This window comes from Haemaphysalis longicornis, unplaced genomic scaffold (assembly GCF_048455015.1).
Source record: "Haemaphysalis longicornis isolate Haplotype H1 unplaced genomic scaffold, Haemaphysalis longicornis Haplotype H1 scaffold_1, whole genome shotgun sequence".
Classification (NCBI taxonomy): Eukaryota; Metazoa; Arthropoda; class Arachnida; order Ixodida; family Ixodidae; genus Haemaphysalis; species Haemaphysalis longicornis.
Window position 1 is genome coordinate 432,852,211 of NW_027526203.1, and position 24,692 is coordinate 432,876,902.

Genomic DNA, 24,692 nt, shown 5'->3' on the forward strand with positions numbered 1-24,692 from the left:
GTCTCGGTCCACCCATTAAAGGTTTGCTGAGTTCAATTTTGCCGCGTTCGCACTGCTGGCGCGCCATCTGTTGGGACTTGGCGCTCGAGTCACGATCTCCAGGCTCGGGAGCCAGCCTTGTATTTTGTGGTTAAAAATCTGTTTCAACGCGTTTTGTGATTTATTCTCGCAAAAATCGACCACATATCTACTTTTAATTAAAACAACACTGTAAACACTTGTGATGTATTCATTCTTCCTCAAAGAAGTCTAATCTGTCTGCTGGACAATGTTGGAAACTATGGAGTATATTTCTAGATTTATTAGACTGAAAATGTTTTGCCTATATAAAAGTCTCCCTCAGGAATTCTTTCAACTTTGGCCGGGCGTCTGAATCGAGGGAGAGACAGACCAAAAGTTTCACGTTTGAGTCGCCCAAGAACGACTATCGCCTATAAAAATTACATGAGCTAAAATATCCCCCGCTTTCACGTCGCTGACGTGTTAAGCTTCGACAAGATTGCTACGTCACGCCGAGTTCCTTAGTGGACAAAGCTATCAAGTCATGCTTATGCATGTGTCACTGTACCTCGCTTCGCTATTTCGTCGGCCTGGCCGATTTCCACCGTCATCAAGTCGCTGGATGAGTTTGAGCTGGTCTAACGCATTTACAATCTCGCCACTTATATAGTAGTATACACAAATGTATGGCTCCTTACGCTGCTGTGTACGTTGTGCCTAGGTACAGCCTCCTAAAATTTTAATATAGCGGGAGCGACGACCGATCGGGATGTCAGCGCCTTATCACGGTGTGTTCACCGGTAAAACAGGCGAGAGTACGCGCACGCGCATAGAACTATGTTATGGGAGCGTCGTCTGCTCCGCTGTTTCCCTCAAGGCAGCACACCCCCTGTTTTTTCTTATCTTGCAAGATCATTTCGCTACCGCCAAACGAAGCACCGTGGGACACAAGTTTTTATTTTTATCAGATGTGTTATTTATCGCATTATATCGCGCAGCGGCCTAAGGCCATTCCGGCCATAAAACCGACCCTGTTCTACTTTTAGTTATATTTTCAGTGACATTCCTCACGCTGCGCGGGGCAAGTATAACCCGAAAGAAAAATCAAGCGCGCATTTGACATGCGCATGCACTTCAAATAACCACGGTTTCTCGTGAACGAAGTTACTCAGATGCAGTGGCAGGGGGTGTATGTGCCACTCTCAGGGAAACAGCGTAGCAGACGACACTCATACAGCCGATAGCCCTATGCGCGTGCGCGTACTCTCGCCTGTTTCGCTGCTGAACACCGTGGTAAGGCGCTGACATGCCGATCGGTCGTCGCTCCCGCTATATTATTTGTAACCCGAAAACAAAAGTAGGAATTCCGTTTCAGTTAATTTCATGTAACGGACGGTGATAATCTGGTACGCAGATAGAACCGCATCCAGCTGCTGCCGATGCTCAGAACGACCTCAGGTGTGCACGAATACTCGCTTCTCCGAAGGAGAGAGTTCTAGCCACCAAATATCCGCGTCGAATGATCGAGTCATGCGCTACAGATGCATGGTCCACGGCCAGTAGTGATGGTTGTCGATCGCTGCAGCGGCGCCTTCCAACGTGCCCGTTCCGGCATGTTGTATATGAGGGGTAGGGTCATTTCGTGCACCTACTTGCGGCTGCTTCGTATGGTTACCAGGGTGATTGGCAAAATTAGCCGATAGTGTTATCTATTCATTTCACTAAATTGAAAAAAACTCGAGGTTGCTTGCACGAAATCGTAGATAAAGCAAAACAGCCGAATTCAACGAAGCAGCCACTGCGTAAACGGAGGGAGTCATGCTCCAGATCGGTCTTGACGATTGATGCGTCCCGTACAAGATTGTGGAATTGGATTGACACATAATTTTTGTAACTTCTGAGGAAATGCCCCCCCTGCAGGCAGCACGCTTTGTGACACCGGCTTCTTCTTGTGGCCACTGCGTACGCCCATTTGGCCGCTCAGTTTCCGGTCGAGTGCGTCTGGCGATACCGGGAGTGTTCCGGAGGCCCATGGGCGTGCGAAATGGCCCGAGCTTCGCCGCTTACGGCAGAAAATTTCGCGATGTCGAAGTGATTTCGCGCGGTCACGCCGTTTTTTAGCACACAAAATAAAAAGCGGGCACGGTTTTAAGCGAGCGGGCTCGCGCGGTATGCTGTTGTTGATAGGTTGCCGTCCAATCGCCGCACTTAACGTGTATGCGCAACTCTGTACAAACTTCATTTTTAATATTACTTATTAGTTCACCCACAGATAGCCTGGAAAAGATAAAAGCGCGAAAAACACTGTCGAAAGAAGTAACGAGCGAGACAGACACGGCGACACTTCCAACTGAACTTCATCTGGATGTGGCTCTTGGTCTGTCGTGCTTGTTTCCATTGCGTCTGCGTTTCCTTGCGCATTTATCCTTTCCGAGTAAGTTGAGCCAACTTTGTCCACAATAAGTTTTGTTAGTGTCCCTCTTCGACTCACGCGTGCGAAACTGAAAATTGTGTAATGCGAAGTTTACACTCGCGCACTAATTGCTGCCCAGCGAGGCCAAACTGTTCCGCACGCTTTTATAACTTCTTCAACGCGCTGTCGGAATGAGTACACGTCGCGGGGTTGTGCGTTAACTCATCGTTAATGGGATGGGCAGCGACTGGCCTTGGCGGCAGCTTCCCTGGTGTGTTTACCCTGCGGTGTGATTCTGTGAATTAAGCGTCACGCCTTCCTGCGGCGGTTTCACTCATATGTGGCCCCTTCTCTGGGGCAGCTTGGCAACGGCTGCACTCATTTTCTAGCTGTGCGCTGCTTTTCTCGGGAACGCTTGCACGTCCTCTCTCTCTCTCTCTCTCTCTCTCTCTCTCTCTCTCTCTCTCTCTCTCTATATATATATATATATATATATATATATATATATATATATATATATATATATATATATATATCAAAGTTGCAGTCCTTGTTGCCAGTGCTGTTTGGCGTTTCAACAGTGTTTTATAGTGCCAAATGAGGTATGATTGCATTTTTTTTTTGCAGGAATAAATAATTGAAAATTGAAGTCGAGAAAAAATGCGCCGTTTTTTCCGGAAGCGGGAATCGAACCCACAACCTCCGCATAACGCGTGCGGTGCTCTGTGGAGGTTGCGGGTTCGATTCCAGCCTCCGGAAAAAACGGCGCATTTTTTCTCGACTTCAATTTTCAATTATTTATTCCTGCAAAAAAAAATGCAATCATACCTCATTTGGCACTATAAAACACTGTTGAAACGCCAAACAGCACTGGCAACAAGGACTGCAACTTTGATATGTATCCTTATGGAATCCCTCGTCCCGTACGTCTCTGTTCTACAATATATATATATATATATATATATATATATATATAATGAAAAAAAGGGGGGACACATTTTTAACGTTTCGGCCGAAACGTTAAAAACCATTCCTTTTTCGACATGTGTCCCCCCTTTTTTTTCATAAGTTTGACCGGTGTTTCTTGCAACTATATATATATATATATATATATATATATATATATATATATATATATATATATATATACTTTTTTCTATGCAGTTTATCACGCTATTTTTTGTAAGTTGCCTAATTAGATAATTGTCAATTTTAATTAGCCAACTTTCGAACCAACGAAGTTATAGGCCACAAATGGCAGTTAGAAAGTTGCAGAGCGGTATTGAAAACCTCGGAATAAACACATTCTGTCTTTCTATCCATTAGGTATTATTGTTTTTCAGCGTATTGAAGATGCCTGCGAACTACAAAAAATTACCACGTGACTTGCGGGCTCGGGCGTCTTGATTGCAGTGCTCCCAAATGTTACGCGCACAAACTGCAATAGGCGCGCTGCCGCTTAAAACTGACAGGGCGGCAGGACAAGCGATAACCGCTGCGTCTGCTTATCGCTATTGGCGATCATTCGCGAGACTCACATTGCTGGCGCGAATGGCACAGCCAATGCCTACGTTGCTGCCCTGTCGCCTCTGCAGCGGCAGGGCGCCTATGACATTTGGTGCTGGTGCACGGAACGTTTGGTAGCACTGCAGTCAAGACGCGGAAGCCAGCACGTCACGTAGTATTTTTTTTTTTTTTTTGTATTTCGCGGGCATCTTCAATAAGCTGAAAACACTAATATTTAGTGGATAGAAAGAGAGAAACTGTTTATTCTGACGTTTTGAATACTGCTCTGCAACTTTCAAATTCGGACTTTTTGCCTAGCTTGGTTTGGTTCGTAAGTTGGGTAATTAAAATTGGAAAATTATCTAATTAGGCAAAATACAAAACGCGTCAGCAACTACAGACAAAAGTGAGCAACATGCATTTGGTTGCGTCGCCTTTAAGTGCATCGACATATTTTTAAACTCTGGCTAAAGTTGGGTGAAACACCCTGTGTTATATGCATGTAAGTGCTAAAACTCTCAAAGTTGCCTCAGCTGACGATGCTTCACGTCGTCCAGGCGGGGCATCGGGAAGACTTACAAATATTATCAGCTATTCAACATAACAGAGTTTATTGTGGGAAAAAAGAATTTATTACGAACCACATATCAGGGCGCAGCGACTAACAGAAAAACCTAATCAGTTTCTAAATAATCCGGGCACTGATTCAACACACTGCGCAACAAATGTCTTCGATGTGGAAACAAGCTACTACAAAATCAATTCACAGAAAGTTCAGGTATTCAAAGAGTTCATAAATCAGCTTAAACTCAATACGGCACTAGAGTTGCTCAGAAAGTTCTTTACATGCATGAAGCGCGTGGACCAGCGTGACAGTAAGGCTTCTTCGCCTAGAGCTGCCAACTCGTGCTCCAAGTGGCTCGTAAGAATCTGCCGTACATGCAACAGCAGCGCGGGAACATCGCCCGTTGCGGTCGGGCTCGAAGACACGCGGCACCACGATTTCGCCACAACACAAAAGCACCAGCCCACACCAGAAAGTTCCCCAACACACATCATTTGAACGTCTGCTCATTCGAAGTGTGAGAGCGAACAGCCTACTCAATACAGTCCAAAACGTTGCCGCTACACGACACTGAAGCAAGGCATGTCCTCACAGGACTAAGAGTATGGCTTATATCGCAGAACTTCGTATAGAGATCACTTATACAAGCGGTTCTTTGGGTGCAGGTGAGGAGATTATAAACGTTTATTTGGCTATCATCTATCGCTTTATTTTGATATTACTTACCTTGACGTTGCCCATTTTTTGCTATATCAGCTTAGATCTAAGTACAACGAGTAAGTGAATTAAAGAAAATGTATTTGCTGCAAGAACTGTATTCGCTGGAGTCATTTTTTTTCACCCCCCCCCCCCCCCTCCCTTCCGCGATAGGCTTGTACAACTGAACGTTCTTAGCCGACTCGCGGGACTGTTGCCTGTCTATCACTTTCATAGGGAGGAGATGCTTCTGCTCGATGCAGGCTTTTTCAGGCAGACGCGTGAAACTGTCTAAACCCGTGCGACGATCTGATGCCACCCGCCAAAGGGTCCTTGGACAAAATACAAGTATGGTTTATTAAACAGACTGCTTTGTTCCGATAACGACAATACCAATTTTATCGCAAACTTCAAAAATTATCGAAATACTAACGAAAACTTGTTGCCCATGCAGTGGGTGGCCGCCGGTCTAATTGCCACCGCCAAAAATCGTCACTGGGCAATCGTAGTCGGGCCTCTAGTTATGTTTGATCGCATCAATTGAATGGGAACGTGCGGTTAAATCACCGATAAAAATGTTTTTTATTACTGGCCCATACAGGTCACTCCCGCTCATATTAGGTTACTGCGGCGCGAGATTTGAAAGTTTTTCCATATTATTTGCGTTTCTTTTTCAATTAAAAAAGCGTATTTCGCGGCTGGAATGGAGCGGAGTGAGTTACCAAAGGTTAGTTCTTTCAAACTGAACAAAATTTTATTTTGTCGCCATGGCCCCTTAAAGGTAGCAAGACGGATTTCGGCCAGCATGTTTACAAATTGTCGTAATGATTGCGTAAAAACAACGAATAGGATCCCGAATGCTCTACTGACTGCGTTATTTGACGTTACTGAGTCTTTTAAACTGTCAAGGAACACGAAATAAAACTTTGTTTAATTTGAAAGAACCGCCCTCCAGTGCCTTGCTTTATTCCAGTTACGAAAGGCATTTTTTAAACCCCCAGGAAACGCTAGAAGTACTGCAAAAATTTCAAATTTCACGCCATAGTGACGTGATATGTGCAGGAGTGACGTACTACGGGCCAGCACTGAAAACATAATTATCAGTGTGTCACTGGCCGTTAGCATTCGAGTAAGGCGATTAAACGGATCAGGAGGCCCCCCTACAATCACCCAGTCAAGTTTCTTGGCGATGGCTTAGGTCGTCAGCCACCAATCGAACAAACAAAATTCCGTGACGTCATAGAAAAGTTGTTGGAAAGTGGCTTGGGAGTCGCTAGTGGTGCCACTGCTTCAGATGTTTTCTTTAAAGGGACCCTGCAACACTTTTCCCAACTTTTAATCTTTCTTGGGCTACCTCAACGCAGAAAGTCTGTCTGTCTGTCTGTCTGTCTGTCTGTCTGTCTGTCTGTCTGTCTGTCTGTCTGTCTGTCTGTCCGTCCCCTGATTCAGCCGGCTGGCCAAAGTGAAACTGATGTTGACCTTTATATGTGTGCAACCATTCCTAAGCGTCTAGATCTGGTTGCAGTGTTCATACTTGTGAACATTGTTGGTCAAAAACAAAAAAAATTACGCGGACCCGCGGCATAGAATCAGCTCATAAGTGACATTTGCTGTGTCCGTTTATTGAAAAATACGTGCATGCTCGATTTTTGCAACGGCAAATGAAATACAACATCCGCTGTATCACGCCGTCGCCTGCTGTCACCAGCGCCACTCTACTGGCAGCATTCCAAGTAGTTTAACAGAAATCAAAGATTCTAGTAGATGTCAGTAGTATTAACTCTATGGGACCATAGACATAGAGCATGGGACCACGCGTAGAGTAGGGTTAGAGTGCCTGCAGGATACACGCGCTCGGCCCCGCTGGGGAGCGCGGAGAGCGTGTGCATCCAGGCACCGTGGAGAAGAGCCTCATAGTGGAGCAGTTGAACGCGGTAAACTTGAATTGATTTACGGGGCAGGGCCGCCAGACGACTGCATGCCGTCTTGAAACGCGATTTGCAACGAAGTCAGCAGATGCGCGGCGAATTTTTTTTTAATCTTCAATTCTTGCAGAAACTAGTCAGCCAGCATATCCAGTACTTACATTAGGGGGTCGCAAAGTACCTCAGCCAAAAATTACTGCTTTATGCCCATCAGATAATCTAGAAGCTTGCTCCAGACATTTTTCTCTCTTTCCCGGTCTTGGCGTTCTTCTCCCGCTGGAAGTACGTCATTACAGCGGCGTAGCGGCTATTGGCCGGCTTTTCTTCAGTTGCAGCAATGAACGCATTCGGTGGCCACTTTAAAAAGAAAGCCACAAAAGCGAAGCAGAAACGGAAGGTGGATCTGCGGTGACGAGCGAATCGCGCAGTGCGGCTCAGTGTTGGCGATAACTATAGCTTTCGCACTGCTTCCAGACGCGAAGGAAAGAGTGAGAGTGTTTAGCGGGAGTGTTGCAGAGTCCCTTTAATATCTCCGTTAGTTCGAAGTTCGCGATCAAATTGGTGTCATTGTTATCGGGACCGAACAGTCTTTTTAATGAACCCAACTTGTATTTTGTCTTCATGGCCTTATTAAATACAGTCGTACTTGTGTGAAGGTGTAATAAGCGGAGAAACAAGAAAGGAGATATTTCGTCATACAAATTTCAGTCTCGATTGCGTTTCCAATCGTGCTGGGAACACGGAGTTTTTTGTTTTTTTTTCTCAGTTTATCTCTCTCACTCCGTGAACGAGATATACTTCGACGGACGCTGTCACGGCCGTTTTGTATTGTTCGCCTGTTTATTTGTTGTCCTTAAAATTAGACACAGCAGCAGAGCGATTGCGATCCAATGTGCGCACAATCTAAAGTTCGCAGGGTGCGGCACCATAATGGATTGACAGCCGAGGAAAGTCTCCGCGGTAACACCTATAACCAACACGGGCGACATTCTGAGTCTCCTTCATTAATCATGTCCGTTTCAAAGTGCCCATTTTAAGCGGGCCCTGGTTGGCTGAACGCAGACGACCCGAATAAGACTCGGCAGAAGAAAGGCGGGGCGTCGGTTTCTGTTTACCTTACTGGTCCACGGCTTCGTAAGTGCAACTGTGTCACGATATAAACGGGCGTGAAATCTGCATTTTCGAAACGGCCAACCTCAGAATTCCGTCCCTGGTCACATTCGTTCCGCTGATGTGACTTCCTACACCTGTCCCCTCCGAACTTCCTTGCAAGCATTACTGAACCCTAGAGCACAAAGCGGGCCGTGACGGGCTGTTGTGTGCGGCAAAAAGCAGCAATTATCACTTCATTCAATGTCAGATGCCCTTCCACCAGAAACTGTTGAGGGATCCTGCAGGGTTCCGTCTATAGATTGTGCCAGTGGACGAGGCATCAAACGGGTTCCTGCATACCGGCTCTACTCTGACCTGATGTCGATTGTTTACGTTTTTTTTTTTATCAATACTGTTTGCCAGGCTCTTACAGGAAGTGGGAACATGCAGCACACTATATATGCATGCATGGGTAGAAAAATGGGCTTTACTACTTTCTTCGCTTGTTGAGCCTAAAATGGTGCGCAACTGTCCAGAAATGCCAGTGCCTTAAAACATCAGCGATATTAATCGATTCCTTTACTAGAAAACGAAGAAGCAAAGGCTTCGTGTGGTCGGTTTTTCGTCAGAGTTCACCGGACAAATGCTCTTGCAGCTGCTCTAGCACCGGTCGACTGGTATGCGCTAGCTGCTCCGCGGATGTATACACTCGTACGATGTTCTTTATTGGAAAATATTTTTTCTACAACACCAGCTCGACTATGTGTGATACAGATGAGAAGATCAAATAAGGAAAAAAAGGTCCCTGAGGAACGACGAACGAGCTCACAAAAATTATCTTTGTTCTCTGTGTTATTGGCTGGGGAGTGATTGGCGTCATGGCTTTCTAAAGCTGCGCAGTTATTCTGGAAATAATAGTCAATGTCGTGCCCGTCAGTGCTGCTGCTATTTGTTTTACCCGAAACAAGCTGACTTGCTAGCCGACTTACTATTTGCGTATTCGCCGACGTATGAATCGGGGACGAAAGATTAACCTGTACCTGCACCGACCCGCGTTTCCATATCTGAACGCTTTCCTGAATCGAGACGGGGTCAACGCGCTGTTCGTTGATGACCGCCACATAGTCCGGCAGGCCGCTTTTTCCAGACTTCAGATCGATGTTTTTATGCGCTCGCTTCCCTCTTTGCTCGACACACGCGCGCGGGGTTTTTTTTTTTTTTTTTTTACATTTTGTAGTGAGTCGCTATGACAACTGTTGCCTCGGAGACCCTTTTGTGTTGGAAGTCCCGCACAGCTTTGGTCACTCCCCTCAGGAATACACCGTCTGGAATTTTAACGTGTTAGCCACCACACCGCGCAGGCGTTTTCGTGTTTTTTTTTTTTTTTCGCTATTCTGTTCTCTCTCCCGTGTTCATTGTGGTATGCAAAGACGCATGGCGCTGGAAAAAAAGCTTAACAGAAAGCCCCGGACACGCACGCACACACGGGGTGGGGGGGTCAAGCGATTTTTTTTTTCGAGACATCCAAAAATAGCATCGCTATCGGGCATGTCCTTATAGCGGGGCGCAATACGAGAAAAAATGGTTATTCACAGATCCGCCGGTGTCATCCACATCCTTGATGTTTAAAATTGAAGTTGGCAAGATAGAGATCTAGCAAGGGAATCAATAAAAATGTGTTCCAAAATCGTTGTTCCAAACAATGTGGCCCCTACGACCGACAACTTATTTTTCAAGCGCACTGTAAACATCCGGTAGACGGCCACTATTAGCATTGCACGTTGAGTTACGGTGGATGAACCAAGGAGGACATATCCTCCTTTACCATGATTCGATCAATTTTTTGGTGTGTGCCAACGTTTTTTTTTTTTTTTTTTTGGGGGGGGGGGGGGGGGTTGAGATAATCAAACACGTGCCTTTCTTCAGTGTTCGACCAGTTCCGTCCTTGCACGTGTAGCATTTGCATCCTTGGAAACGCCCGTCGCATGCTCCTGCATTCGTGCGCCTCATCGCTTCGCAGTTCCCCGATGTGCGATGTGTCGTAGTCCTGGTACTCGGCCTTGCAGACACCATTCTGCTAATTCGCCGGTTTGGAACTGGTTTTAATGGCATCAGACACTGCCTGAACAACTGTTGTACATTGAGGAACAAGATGTAGGCTTTTTATCTGACTGCGGCCTTTCTGCTTGCGCTGTCAGGTATATTCAGTGAAGACGTGAGGGTAGCAACGTTTATACAAAGCATGGACAGCGTTTTGCCATATGTGCGCGTCGTTGCGTATTCGACAACGTATCACAGCGTGAGCGACGAGAGCGTACAGTATAGTTCTGTTCTGCACGGTGATACGAATCACAGCGCAGAACAGACCCGCTGTCGCAGGGCTTTCTCAATGGCCACGACGCTCCGTGGCCACGACTAATAAGCGCACTCAAAAACGGCCGTTCTCTATCGTTTTCCCTTTCACTAGCAAACGTGATACCCCGGCGGGAAGCATTTAGTTCTTCATGCAAGGCACGTATACTGTAGACTCTCGTTAAGAAACAGTCGGTTATGACGAATTTCATGGTTAAGACGAACGACACTCTTGCTCTCGCGTAACGTACACCATGCAAAAAACGTCTGCTTAAACGAATGTGTCTGATAATACGAACACATTTTCAAGGTCCGTTCAAGTTCGTCTTAACAGGAGTTTACTGCACATTCTTCTGTTGCACCACAACAAAAGTGTCGTCAGCATAACGGCGGTACATGAGTTAAACAGAAGCGTTCCCACGTGGTGCACCAACAAATTCGTATACAGCCACCGATGCACGGCTTCCCATCGGACACCCTTCTGTCTGGCGACAAACAGACCCAGCAACTGTTAAATAATTTTGCTTTAGACAAGATCTTAACAAAATCATGATGTCTTCAAGTTATATTAAAGTGCGGCTTTCCAGTATAGCATCATTTCGCGAGCGATTCTCAGTAATCTCACCAGCCACCCAATCGAAGCATTAGTGAATAAGGGAACAACGTCAAAAGGCCCCATTACCCCGTCGTTTGGGAGCGTACTGGGAGCGTACCGCTCAAGACAAATCCCGCAGAATATCGAACGGACATCCAGTTGCCTGCAGTAAAAAGAGCGGAGTACCACCAAAAACTTTGACAAACTGTACGCAGGCGAGCCTACGAAGGGCACAAGGCAGACTACCTTCCCTGCGTACCTTGCTCACCGTGTTATTCTGCAGTGGTTGCTCCACCCGATTCAGAAATTCAGCGGTGCAACGTTTTGTCCGGCCTCATACGGTTTGCTATGAGCCTTCGCAAATGTTCACCCGTCTTTCTTTCACCTCGTATAGTGGCATCGTACACAACCTTCACAAAGTGCAAGGGCATCATCAAGAAGCTGATGCATCTTTTTGTCGTAGTCGCTACGATCGAGTATAACGCGCTTTCCTGTAACGGTCTGTAAGACGATGACGGACGCGTCTGACTTGTAGGATCATTAAGCGCAAAGTGTTCCTTCGCTTCCAGGTTCCCATGGGGTTTCTTGGCGTCCGCGGCGATGTTTACGACACAGCTTCGTGCCAAGTTTACGCCGGTAACGTCCTTGACGTGACGAAAATCCTCCTCTATTGTGCAATAATGATCGCTTTTCGGAATCGTTATTGGGAAAATCGCGAAGTGCACGCTCCTTTTGCATAGGTCGTGAGACGCCTTATGTATTGTGTTATAGCCTTTCGAGTAAAGCCGGTGTTATGAAACTTACGAAATTCCACCGCGCCGTGAAAAGAAGCGCCCAAGAGGCGAATCAGTTCTGCAAAAAAATGAAATTTGTTTTGCCTGCTGCGTGGACGAAGCAACGCACGTCATTTCCGTCGTTTCGTGCGATAACGGGCTTGACATGAAATTCGCAGTGTTTTGCTCGCGTGATAGGTCCGTACCGGAGAGAAGTTTAGCTGACCGTTTTTCACGATATGCTCAGCTCCCAGGGAGCGGGAGCGCCATTGCGCATGCGTGGCGCGCTTGACCGCGAGCGGCATTGGCTCCGCTCCGGTTGCGTTGAGCTGGCCGCCGGTACCGGAGCGGACCGTCTAAATCTGGCATCTAAAACTCTACTATGTCGAAGGCCTAAAACTACTACATTGGGGCTGTACTGCATTCTTCATTCCACGCTGGTTACGAAGTTGCGTTTGGGTTGAATATGCGGTGTCAACGAAGGGCGCCCGGAAGTGCAGCGGAGAACTAGTCTCCGAGGGAAACCGCCCGAGGGCTGAATATCTGCATGCGCCCTTGCGCAATTCAGGTACGGGAGGGCAAAAGCTCACGAAAAAAAGCTCACAAAAATCGGAGAACGAAGGCTCTTTGTACTGCACCTTTTCGCTGCGAGAACTCCAGTAGGGTGTGGCGTAAATTTACAGTGCTATTACAATTATTTTTTATTCGCTGGTACTTAACTTTCTCACCCCCTGCTGCGTTTGTGTTGCCTGTTTTTTTTTTCTCTCACTGGCCGGAACAGGCTTCGGCTATTCACGAGCACTTTAGTAAGCAAATATTTATTTATTCATTTTATTTATTTATTTATATTATTATTATTATTATTATTATTATTATTATTATTATTATTATTATTATTATTATTATTATTATTATTATTATTATTATTATTATTATTTAGTATTGCACACAGCAGAGCGTCTTATGAGACCACCATAGGGTGACTGAGTACTGGAAATAATGAGAATGAAGGTTAGCGCATGTTTGTTCGCGCTCGGTAAGCGTAGGCCATGAAAGGCGTACGCTTTCATTAGGCCTACGTAGGCCCCATGAAAAGCCATCAGCGCGATCGCATGCCGACCTCTAAATTGCAATCGTACAATGAACAATACTTGCCGACCGCCCATCACTCAAACATCGGTCCACCTCTAGACTGGATGTCACGTGTGATGAATGGGACACGCACCTTGCGGCGTCACATATAGCATAGGCGTCACATACACGACACGAGCGCCTGTACCGCAGTGTGAACATTGCATGGAAATCGCAAAAAAGATAAGGAACTTAAATGTACCACGGATTCGATCATTTTTATTCCCTGGAATAAAATAAACTACAGTAATCCCTCGTTAACTCGAAGTGTAAAATCCGCTGGAAATTTTGAGATACGCACAGTTTCGAGTTAAGCGAAAAGTCTAAAATTTGTGGCCAGGTCACTGAAATAAGAGCTAGTGCTGGTAACAAAAGCTTCACTGCACAGTGGAGCTTTCGTGATAAAGGCAAAGTAATCAGCAAGAAAAACAAATGTTTAATATTTCGGAAGAAAGAAATGTGTGATGCTCGCCTATTTCGCGTTTGCATTTCGTCCCAAAAAGCCCGAGCTGCTCAGTGCATCGCATCAATCGTCGTCACCGCTACATTCTACCTTGTGGCAAAGCAAACGAAGCATGCTTCTTGTGCCGTTCGAGGCACTTCTCGAGGGTCGTCGTCATCTGCATGATCTGCTGCTGCGCCTTCTCAACGATGTGGGCCTCGGAGAGCATTCTGGCACATCGGCCTCGTGGCCGCTCACGACCGCGTTCAGCGCGAAGTGGGAGCTAAGCGTTCCAACGGAGACCTTATCAACTGCCTGTTGCGGAATTTGCCTTGTGTCCTCTCTGCCAAAATTTCGAGACATCCGTGGTCCTCCGGAAAAACGTTTCGAGATAAAGGGGGCAAATACATAGCGCCTATGGGAGGTAAATGTACGGCGCGAGAGAGTTTCGACTTCACTGATAGTTCGAGATATCCGAGTTCGTATTAACGAGGGATTGCCGTATTTCTGTTGAGCGTGTTCTATTGTTTGCGCTCGAATATCGCGCGCAGTGTTCGTATTTTATGGCCAGGCTTGTCCAGTAGCACAAGCGACGAGAGATATACTCGTCCAGTGCATCTAGAGAAGAATCATTTGATTTTACTGACACTCAATGAAACGTTGTCAGCCGCGTCCTCAAGATGTATTTGTGTGCGCGCACCGCGTGTGGACAAACAGTCAACGTGTTAAGCGTATTGGACAGGTCTTGTACGGTAATCTTGTACGGTCAGCCCTGTTTCTATATAATTACGTGTTCGCAGTCAGTTTACAGGATTTACAGCAAAAGAAAACAGGGCTAGAGGGAGACAGTATTTTGCTGCAGATACATGCGGTAAGAGGCCTAGCTCAAGGTCTTGCACACCGAATGAATTCAGCTGAAGGCCGGGTTGGCTTAAAGGAAGGCTCTGAATAAATGTCTATTGCCAAATATCTTTGAGGCCTGAGTAAGTCCAGAACAATGTTGACCGGAACAGCAGCCTGGTGGGAAACCGTATACGTGACCACAAAAGGTACGTCGTCAGCAGGTACAAACACTTACCATGTGTAGGAACGCAGTTTAGTACATAAGACAGAACAAGTACAAGATCATGAGCTTTCAGCTCATCAGGTAGCGAGTAGTGGGTGCTGATAATGTTGATGGAGACTGTGGTGGCGATGCCGCGATGTACGCACTGTAAACCCCCTCGGAACAGAAAAACTGCCTCCGCTGAAAGCAGGGACGATTCCCTCTTCGTGCACTGCCGTTGACACCGTGATAAGGTTCGAATAAGGCGACAGTTCGAACAAAGTGCGTACGAAGGGACAAAATTTTGCTCAGAGCCAAGCTTACATCACGTTCTACGACAAAAGCCCGGCACCACTCGCTGCATTGTGGCTAACCCTTCTGATGAACTTGAATTTTAATGACTTCAGTTTTCGAATTACGCGCTCAAGGTCCGACTTGAAAAGAGGAGCCAGTGGGGCTCTTCGATTTACAGTCTCGGACTCACCGCGGACTCCCCGAGAAGCAGTCCGGCATTCGATTTTCCCATGTATCCCTATAGCTTCGGGCAGTATATTATCTCTACGGCTTCGGGGGATCCTCGGACCAGGGACGTAGCCAGAGGGGGGGTTTGGGGGTTAGAACCCCCTCCGAAAATTTTTCCAGGCAGCCCTCGAGCCAGACTTAATGCCCCTTTCGGCAAATATCCTCCCTTCCGATAACCCATAACCCCCTCCGAAAAAAATTTCTGGCTACGGCCCTGCCTCGGACTACCCGCGGGCTATCCGCGGTGAGTCCGAGACGGTAAATCGAAGAGCCCCAGTGTCAAATATGCAAGTTATTTCAAAACAAGAAAATTCTAAACAGCTGCTGTTGAACACGTGGTGTGATGTAAATAAACTTTAGCTTTCCCTGGGGTTCACATTACAGATCCTGACGCACGCATACAAAGGGGCTGCTCGATCGGCAGTCCTGGATCCGACCGCCCGGGACACGATCCGGTGCCCGATTTTCTCGTGTATTCCTACGGAGCTCCGAAGGCAGTCCTTGGACTGCCCGCGGACTACCGAGTACTGGTTCTTCGACGATACGCAATGTTGGACATTTCTGACTCGGAGGTGCTCGTTCTAGCCTAACAAAATGCTTTGTTGGGCGAGCTGTTTCATGGTATTGAAATAAAAATAGAGCGCTGTATTTTTGTTCTTTTCAACACTGCCTTCACTAGTGCAGCCACGAGGCATCAGTGTACGTAGCTGCACTACAAAGCCAATGAAGTAAAACAAATACGTGGAGTAATATCTTTTTGTCGTTTGATTTTTCGCATTGCAGTTAAACGAGCTAGGAGGCGTGAGTTTTCTATGCGTTAACCGGGGAAAGGAGGGGCGTCAGGGGGGAACTCGATTTCTTCCCTTTCCCCTCTGACTAATACCAAAACGCACGGTTACTCTGTACCTAGTTCCATACAAATTTTGAACGAAGCATAACATTTCTGAGAAAATCCATTCGGTTGTGCAAGGCTATTCTAGTTAATTGCGGTTGAAATGCCAAGCTTGTTTCTGACATGTGCCATAGCCGGACAATCGTATCAGGGCTTACAGAAAACCTCCTCATAGAGAAATAATGCAGTCACATTTCAAAGCACCCTTCGCTGGTTTATTATTCGAATATCCACACAAAATTGACAATATTTTTGTACGCTGCTGTTTTATGAGTAAACGCGAGGCATTGGCCCCGTCAGGAGACGTTTGGATCTCATTTTGCCTTGCCTCCTGGGCATATGTAATTATGAACAAATAAAGATTTGATTTGATTCGACGTTACTGTGTAACAATTTGATTGAATGCATAGCAGCCGTACGGGGCGATGCTGCTGAGATAACAGGCATGGCCGTCCAGCTGTATCGAGATATTTGGCTCACATAGGCAGGTGGTCTGCAGTGCAAGTCCCGCATACGCGAGATCTCCCTCTCGGTTCAGCGAAAACGCGCACTGAGCAGCATAGCGCGGTGGGCGAAAGAACCTACAATACGGCATAAAAAGGCTGCCCGAAAGACCTCAATCGTTTTCTCGAACAAGTACCCTTGTGATATAATAGCGGCGGGGCACTTTCGTTTTCATGCATTCCATTATTCTGCTACCGCCACCTTCCTTTCATCCTTTTTCTCCGCTCTTCCACGTCTGGCCGCATAAAACGCGCGTGTCGTCTTTGTTCCGTCTTCCCCGTCGTGCGAGGCAGCATCCGCCGCAAACAAACCGCAAAAGAGCGTTTGCCGGACCCATTCGGCCAGCGCACTTTGTTGGCTTACCCCAGAGATGCTTCACCTGAGCGCGCCCAAGACAGGTTTTGCCGCTTCTGCCGTGTTCGACATACCGGATGTGACGTTGCTGCGCGTCGAGCGGAAACGCGACGGGGCACGCATCTCTCGGGTTGGTCCGCGGCGCGCGTTTTACGCGAGCTGCCAGGTACAGCTTTTGTGACCGCAACCTGTTGATCGATTTTGTGCGCTTGGTACGCGGTATTGACGCCTTGTCGTTGCCCTGCGCAGCCTGATCTAGCAGCCTCGAAATGGGTGAGTCGTTTATACAATCCGGGAGCGCCACTTCTCCGCCCTGACTGGCACACAACGCGGTCGGATCAAGTTGTACCTCGGGGCGGGGCTTTGCTATGTGACGCGGCAGGTATCCGTTGGAATTCGCTGCGATAACGTAAACAAGTGACATGGGCTGATTGATATGACGGTGCTCAAGTCTGTATTCTCGTTGCCTCAGCGACGCGCTTTGACGTGAGGTCCGGCAGCATGCCCATTGTTTCGAAAGATGCGCTGTTTGGGTCAGACAGAGGCGCGTGCTCTAACAGGTGGGCTCGGGCATAGATCGGTGTCCGCAACGCTTGGCATTTCAAACGCAAGGAAACTTCCAGGGGACGCTGGATAATACACCATAACGCAGGGGCGCTGGCGGAACGGCGGCGGCTGTGAAATTAGGTGGTGACCTCAAAATCAACGCGTTGGACACGCACTTCCCCTATGCAGCGATCGAAAAGCCCAGCAGTCGTGCCGTTGCTAGCGCTGCGCGCGAGAGATCGCGTCCTATCACGCGCGCTTCGTTGAAAAAGCGCATTGCGGGAAATGTAAAAAATTAAGTTGACGCGGGCAAATTGCAGGCGACGTTTATTCATTGAATTCTTTCAACTTGATTGTAAAGATATGCTCGCTTCTGGCTGCCCGTACCGTTTCATGAGAAGAAGACAAAAACAAACAGCGAGTCTTTAATCGTTTGTAATAAGCACAAGTTTTTCCTTGCTACTTACTTCTGTTGGCACTTCCACTCGATGGTCTTCTATTATGGCGAAGTTTTCTAGTTCCTTTGGTAAAGGTATGATACTTAGCCAACAATGCAGTGAACATAACAAAAAACGACTTTTTATACCGAACGTAATTAATTTCTGTACTGTTTCGAGCACAGCACGTGCTTTCCGGATGGAATGTCTCGTTTTGCAATATTTCATTGTTGGGAACTGACTGGCTTTTTGAAGTAGCATGCTTTCTTGAAATGCTTGGTAAAAATGATCTCAAGCGAGTGACACCATTTCTGTCTGCTTTGGCAGTATTTCAGTTTGCACTGGTAGGGCACCAGGAATATTATTTATAGTCAAGCACGAGCAGTGTGTTATGACTTGTATGGCATGCAGAGAAGCAGTGTTACTCGCAAAAAAGTTTGCTTGCATCAAGAGAGAGAGAGAAGGCTCGTTATTGAAAAAAAAGCAGAGTTTTGCCGGCGTTGGCAATCGCCTACATGCTTCTCTGCTAGGGGTCAGGTCAATTCAGTGTCAGTCGCGTGCAAAAATACTTCATTGTTAAAAATACTTCATTGTTCAGTTCGTCGCACCATAAGCAGTTTCTTTCAGTTACTGCAAAGCGATGGGCCATGGTAGAAACCTCTGTTTTTGTAAAGTACACTTTTTGGTATTTCCTGTGGTTAAGCACATGTTTCCCATCGATGGGTGGGTCCAGGCACATTTCATGTCCGAGTCCTTGATGTGACTTCATTTAGGGGATGCAGCATTTTTTTGTCACAGTAAAATGTATTGTTTTCCTCTCATGCATGCATGCATTGCACATCTTTATTACTGAATGTTTTCTTTTTTTTTTTTTTTTGGTTTTTACAATTTTGCGCAAGGTAGCATTATTGCGGCAAATGCTGTCTTTCTTTGGTATACGTAAAGATATGCTTGGCTGAGCCCTGATTCAGACAATGGTGTCAGCAGTGCCCAAGGTTCTATGGGCGGAGGCTGACAGCAATTCTTTTGTGTTCATTCCCTTCTTTCACACAGCATGAGGGGAAAAAAAATGGTTATGGACAGGCGTCATTAGGGTACAATCATAGCGGATTGCATTTGAGTGTTCTCAACCGTGAACATAAAGCTATACACCATAATAAAGCTGGCCAGAATATGGAAGTTCGAGGTGGAAAGTAGTGGCCCAGGCACGCAAGTTTTCTTTTGCCTTGGGGAGGACTTTTGAAGACTTCAGATAAGTTTTGTGTGTGTTTGATTAGTGAATAAAAATTGTCATTGATGACCAGTTGATCAAGGTGGCCAATTGATCAATTGATAATCAATTTATTCCTGTGATTAGACTGAGTGCTTAACAAGCTATTTTGGTAGGCATTTGCAAGTAATGTGATGAGGCTCATCACATTAAAGGCAGAATTAGTGAGGGGCACTGTTGTAAAATGAAACCCTGTAGGGTTTCATTTCAATGAAAAAAAAAAAAAAGCTTGCTTATCTGTAATTGCAACACCACTTAACTGCAGAAGTAAAATATGTGGCTGTGTACCTAACTGAACTTTGGAATCTTGATGCAATTGTACCCTAAGTAACACATTAGCTTGCACATTAGGATTTCTGATGCCTATTTATTTTTTCACCTTTTCTTTTACAGTGAGATTGTCAAACACTTCAAACTCCTGGCTGAGTAGCCGTAAAAAAGTTTGTCGCAAGGATAAAGTTCGAGAATTGTGCAGATTCTTAATTTGCTTCTGAAATATGTGCTTACAGTATTGTACATTTGAATAATTTTTATGAATTAGTCAAATCTCAGTCTTATGCTCAGGGCATTGCCCACAAAAGTGCTCACGCAACATTTTTATTCTTTACAGCTGCATTTCAGCATGTCAGGGAGAATATTGAGGACCTCAATGGGCGCGTGGGTGCCCGGGACACTGACTACATTTTCCTCAAGGGTCTCATGGAGTCGCCCGTCATGAGCTGTCTGGTGCAGGTACCTTACTTTCTAGTGCTTTTTTAAAACATGTTTAGGCAATTGAGTGTGGTAATTTTTTGTACTGGAGCAATGAGAGAAGTTTAATCATTACTTCAGTGGTAGAGTTCTCTTAGTTTAACTGAAAGAACTCTGAAAGTAAATGGATTAAAGTGCTGCTGGTACTGCGACCTGAAACTTCATACGTCGTGTTTTGTTTGATACGTAGCAAGCTTTTCGTTAGCGTTCGGTGCAGGTATCTGCTTCACAGGGAATTAAGCATACTATAAACATACTTTTTGTAAGGCCAATTATTTGTAAAGGCTCTGCCATTGCTAAAAAAAGCATAATTACAAGAATGCAGTAAAACAGCAAGTTATGTTTCAGTTGCAGAAACATAAACATACCCATTTCAAATGCCAGTCACATTCACATGCGCACGCACGCATACACAAATATGCAGTAATCCCTCGTTAATTCGAACTCGGATATCTCGAAACATCAGTTAAGTCGAAACTTTTTTTTTTTGTAGCGCATTTACTTCCCATAGTGCCGCCACGTATTTGCCCCCCCCCCTTTCCCCCTATATCTCAAAATGTTTTTTCAGGGGACCACGGATATCTCGAAATGTTGAGAGAGAGGACACAAGCCGAATCCTGCAAGAGGCAGCTGATGAGGTCTCCGTTCAAACGCTTAGCTCCCACTATGCGCTGAACGCGGTCGTGAGTGGCAAACCCACCATGCCACCATTTTACGCTCTTAAAACGGCTCTATTGTAATTACGCAGGTTTTAAAACTAGAGCAGCTGTTCGGAATTGCGCTTAAGATAGCTTAATTTTTTGTGTCTAGTGGAAGCGGTGGCTGTTCAAACTCGCAGTTTCATTGTGTTTGAGAACAGTACACCAAGTAAAAGACTGCGCACACATAAACCTTTAATATAGAAATCTGCATATAATGTAGACACCTTTTGTTTGTGGATCGTATGATACCAATGCAGCCGAATGAGAACACTTTGCTTTCAATCACGCAATGCAAGTCAATATGGCTGTGGCTGAGGCGTTGTGCTGCTGAGCACGAGGTCGCGGGTTTGATTCCTGGCCATGGCGAACGCTTCTCTGATGGAGGCGAAAAGCAAAAGCGCGCGTGTGTACGAGATTTCGGCGCACGTTAAAGATCCCCAGGTGGTCAAAATTAATCCGGAGCCCTCCACTACAGCGCGCCTCATTGCGTGTGCTGTGTCGGCGCGTTAAACCCTACAATCAAACCAGCGCTCGTCCAGTCTAGTTGTGTTTCTTTGTCCACGTCCTTTGTGCTAGTTTTTGAAGCCTTGAACCAACTGGCCCAACAAGGCATTTTGAAATGTCTGTAGGGATATTGCTTGATTCAGTTAAATTTGGCACAGGAACCACTTCTGCCATTTGACATATTTATTAGTAGCTGTTGAATTTAAAATCTACGGGGCCCAAGGTGTCACTTGGAATGTCTCTGAAAACTACTTGCATTCATTGCTGAAGCACTGCATGTATGTGGAGGATGAATTTTGTCATATAGTATGCTGAGGTAGAGTAAGACTTAAACAAATTTCGCTACACATTCTGTTTTCCTGATGACTGCTCAATCCGTTTGTCATCAATCCCTTTCTCATTTTTATAGCTAAAAAAGTTTTTTGATGATGTACTTGTTTGGCTGCTACATTCTTTCTGTGGTCCCCTGAAATATGTATTAACAGCACTGTGTTGTACTGCGAATAGGAAGAGAAGTGACAGATTGAAATGCTTATACCTTGTGCAGTTTTATGCAAAATTACATGAAGGAGCTTCTCCAAATTTTTCTTGTGGCACGGTTTGTGTGGTGTTAATTACTCGGAGCTACTTATCATTAATTTTATCTTGGCGATCATAATTGTGAAGTTAGTTTTTGATGTTGTGATTGGTAGAGTTTTGTATGCTCTATAAAAAAATCATTGACCTTCCTACAGTGGTATGCTGTAAGGTGTTAATAAAGCCATGAAATTCCCTCTTCTTTGCTAATAGGTTCAGGATCATCTTGAGGAGACTACAACTTTCAAGCCTGTCTCTACAAACAACGTTGAACTTTTGCGGGATGTATGCCAGGCCTGTCGCCGTGTCAGTGGTCGTGATGCCCAAGAACTCGCCAACATTCTTAGTGGTCCTCACTTCTCAGTACGCTAATCTTTGTCTCATTGTTTGGAGTATATACTGCTTGTGATACTTTCCCGGTGCCCTTTTGGTTCAGAAAGTCCTAATGTGCTGTAGGAAATATTTTTTGTATTACAACAGTCATCGCAACGGGTGGAAGTATTACACCCATCTAATGTATTTGTTCCGTTTCCTTTGTGAGCCTCAAGGACTGCACTTGTAGTGTGGCTGTTATTTGGTGGGATTGTATCATACCAGACTGTACCATAACAGAAGAGTCAGTACTAGTATCAGCACTTGCTTCAGTAGTGCAAACTTATCTCCAGTAAGGAGTGTTAGCCAGCTGATGTATTCTGTATTTAAATAGATTAGAAAGTCTAACTGCTTAATCAAGTAAAAGTGTTAAGAATGCCTCTGAGTTGCCGAGAAAAATTGAAACAAAATGAAAAGAGATTCATTTATAATCTTTGTGTCATGTCAGTATTATTTACAAGTTATTTACACCACCATAAAAACAAAAATATAACCTATGAGAGCCTTTGAAGAGTGAGGACACTTCTAGGTTGTTTCCTGCTAAGGACTTCAGCTTGGTTAGGAGTGTGGCAAAACCATGCTGTAACTTTATCGGGCTTTTTTATTATTATTTTGCTGCATTTTGAAGTAGTTACTACTGTAGGCTTGTGCTATGAAATTCTGTCTCTACTGTGAGAATGTTAGGAGATTCGTTTAACGACCATAAATTAATTTTAGCTGACACCCATGTAAAGAGAACTTCAGCTTATTAGAAGTGGTAGTTCATAAAATGAGACCCATGTAAATTGAGCATCTTCCTGCAATTGGACTGAAACACAGCATGCACTATATCTCCTGATAAGGGGCCTATTGCGCATATTCTTGAAATACAGAGTGGTACACAAAATACACAAGGGGAAGAAAAAAAAACAGGAAAAGGCAATGTTATGTTTTTTTTTCTTGTCTGTTTATTTGTGCAACCTACTGTACCTAGACGGCCAGTAAATTGCTTAGCTAGCTATTTAACTTTATTGCTGGATGCGCTTTTCAATGTCAGTGGAGTTAAAGGTTTTTACACAACTGTTGGGTAGAGCAGAACATCCTAAAGAAGCAAGTGCTGCAATTCATCCTCTTCCAGAAAAATAAATTGGAGGTATAACCTGGGTATACACAAATTTGATTGGGGTAATTTACTATTAAATAACATATTATCATTATTTCTTGATATGTGCAATAGTTTAATTGGGGTGATTTACTATTAAATACCATGTTCTCATTATTCTAAGCACTTTGAATTTTAAGTACCTCCACCCTTCCTCCAACAAGGAAAGTTTCAAGAAATACAGTTCAAAAGGGAGGCTTCCTCAATTCCCCCACCCCTTGTTTCCGACACCTTCCCCTTAATATTATGTAAAAGTCATGTTAACAGGGCTCAGATTGAAAAGAAAAATTTTGGAGGTGACAGTTCTTGGGTACTGCGAATTTTACTGCTGGGGGAAAGTTGTAATTTATTTAAATTATTAATTTTGTTAGGTGGTTTCTCAAGCCTTGGCCAATCCGCTACTGTAGGTATGCACCACTGTGATGTGATTTTTCACTCGCACATTAATTATGGCCTACATCAGCATGTCACGCAGACTATATCATTCATCAACGACACACAGCCATCTCAGTACTGACACCTGGTGCCATGAAACATTCACGTAATTTAATGTAGTTAGCCTTGCCCATTGGGGTAGAGTCAGTGTTCAAGTGCGATACATTCTCCGGTGTGGGTGCGTGCGAGTGATTCCAAGCTGCCCTTTTCCCGCTGCTTGTGGCAGGCCTTGCTCAATGCCCACGATGCTGTGGCCACCAAGAGCTACGAGCCGGCCAAGCCGTTAGCCCTGGAGGAAGAGGCACCGGCAGTGATGCCGGAGACCCTCAACGACACCATCCGGATGGTGGGAATCAGAAAGAATGACGACGAGCCCTTGGTGAGTCACACTGGCATCTGGGCTCTGTGGGATTGCAATGTTGCCAGCTGCCTGTACTAAAACAGCCTGTGTGCACTGTTTTCAGGGGATAACGGTACGGGTAGAAGACGACAACTTGCTCATTGCCCGCATCCTTGCTGGTGGCATCATTGATAGGCAAGGTGAGTGTCGCGACAGAGGAGGCAGTGTTGCACTTGTTGGGAAAAATCAGTGCAAAGAAATTTTTGACCAGCCTTCTGTTGCAGCCTTTATGTGTAGTTTTAATTTATGGGCCCAGCATGATGCTTTTTCAGGTTGTTGTGCATGTTAAAGGGGGTTAGCTGCACCTGCTTAAATAAATAGCCACGCGTTCTTGTGCACTGGGGCTTGTCGTAAATTTGCCGACTTTTATAAGGCAGACGGTGACCTTTACTGTTTCAAGGGTGGCCATAAATTCGTGCGTGGAGTGTAGCCTCAGTGTGGCTGATGCATGAGGGATTAAATTGGCAAAGAATTTAGGTTTAACTTTGAAAACTTGTGAAAAGAACCTTAGTTGTGGCAGAGTGAGTGCCTTATGCAAAACTAGCTGCTTGTGTGGATTTCAGTTTCAAGAGTTAAAACACATGTTTGCATTGTTGCAAATGGGCACGTTTTAGTAGCACGACTGGCATGGTTCTTGTGGGACAGTTAACTTTGGTCAGATGACAAGGAGCCAGAGGCAAACCGTTTAATCCGTGATGAGATGAAACGCTCGGTGATCTTGCTGCAGACAGAGTTGCGGGAAGGATTCCAACA

The 24,692-nt window shown here is 45.4% G+C and overlaps 1 protein-coding gene across 3 annotated transcripts in view; it reads left to right on the forward strand.

Annotated features, from left to right (window-relative positions):
- Vari (MAGUK p55 subfamily member vari) overlaps positions 1–24,692 on the forward strand; it is a 98,429-nt gene that overhangs the window by 35,375 nt on the left and 38,362 nt on the right. For 2 of the 3 annotated variants that reach the window (XM_077687360.1, XM_077687359.1), the window contains exons 2-5: positions 19,671–19,792; positions 21,805–21,954; positions 23,766–23,918; positions 24,004–24,079. In XM_077687360.1, the coding sequence (XP_077543486.1) occupies positions 19,671–19,792; positions 21,805–21,954; positions 23,766–23,918; positions 24,004–24,079 (501 nt within the window). Of the gene's footprint in view, positions 1–16,913; positions 17,081–19,670; positions 19,793–21,804; positions 21,955–23,765; positions 23,919–24,003; positions 24,080–24,692 lie in introns of those variants that run through there. The other variant, XM_077687361.1, reaches the window with a different exon arrangement.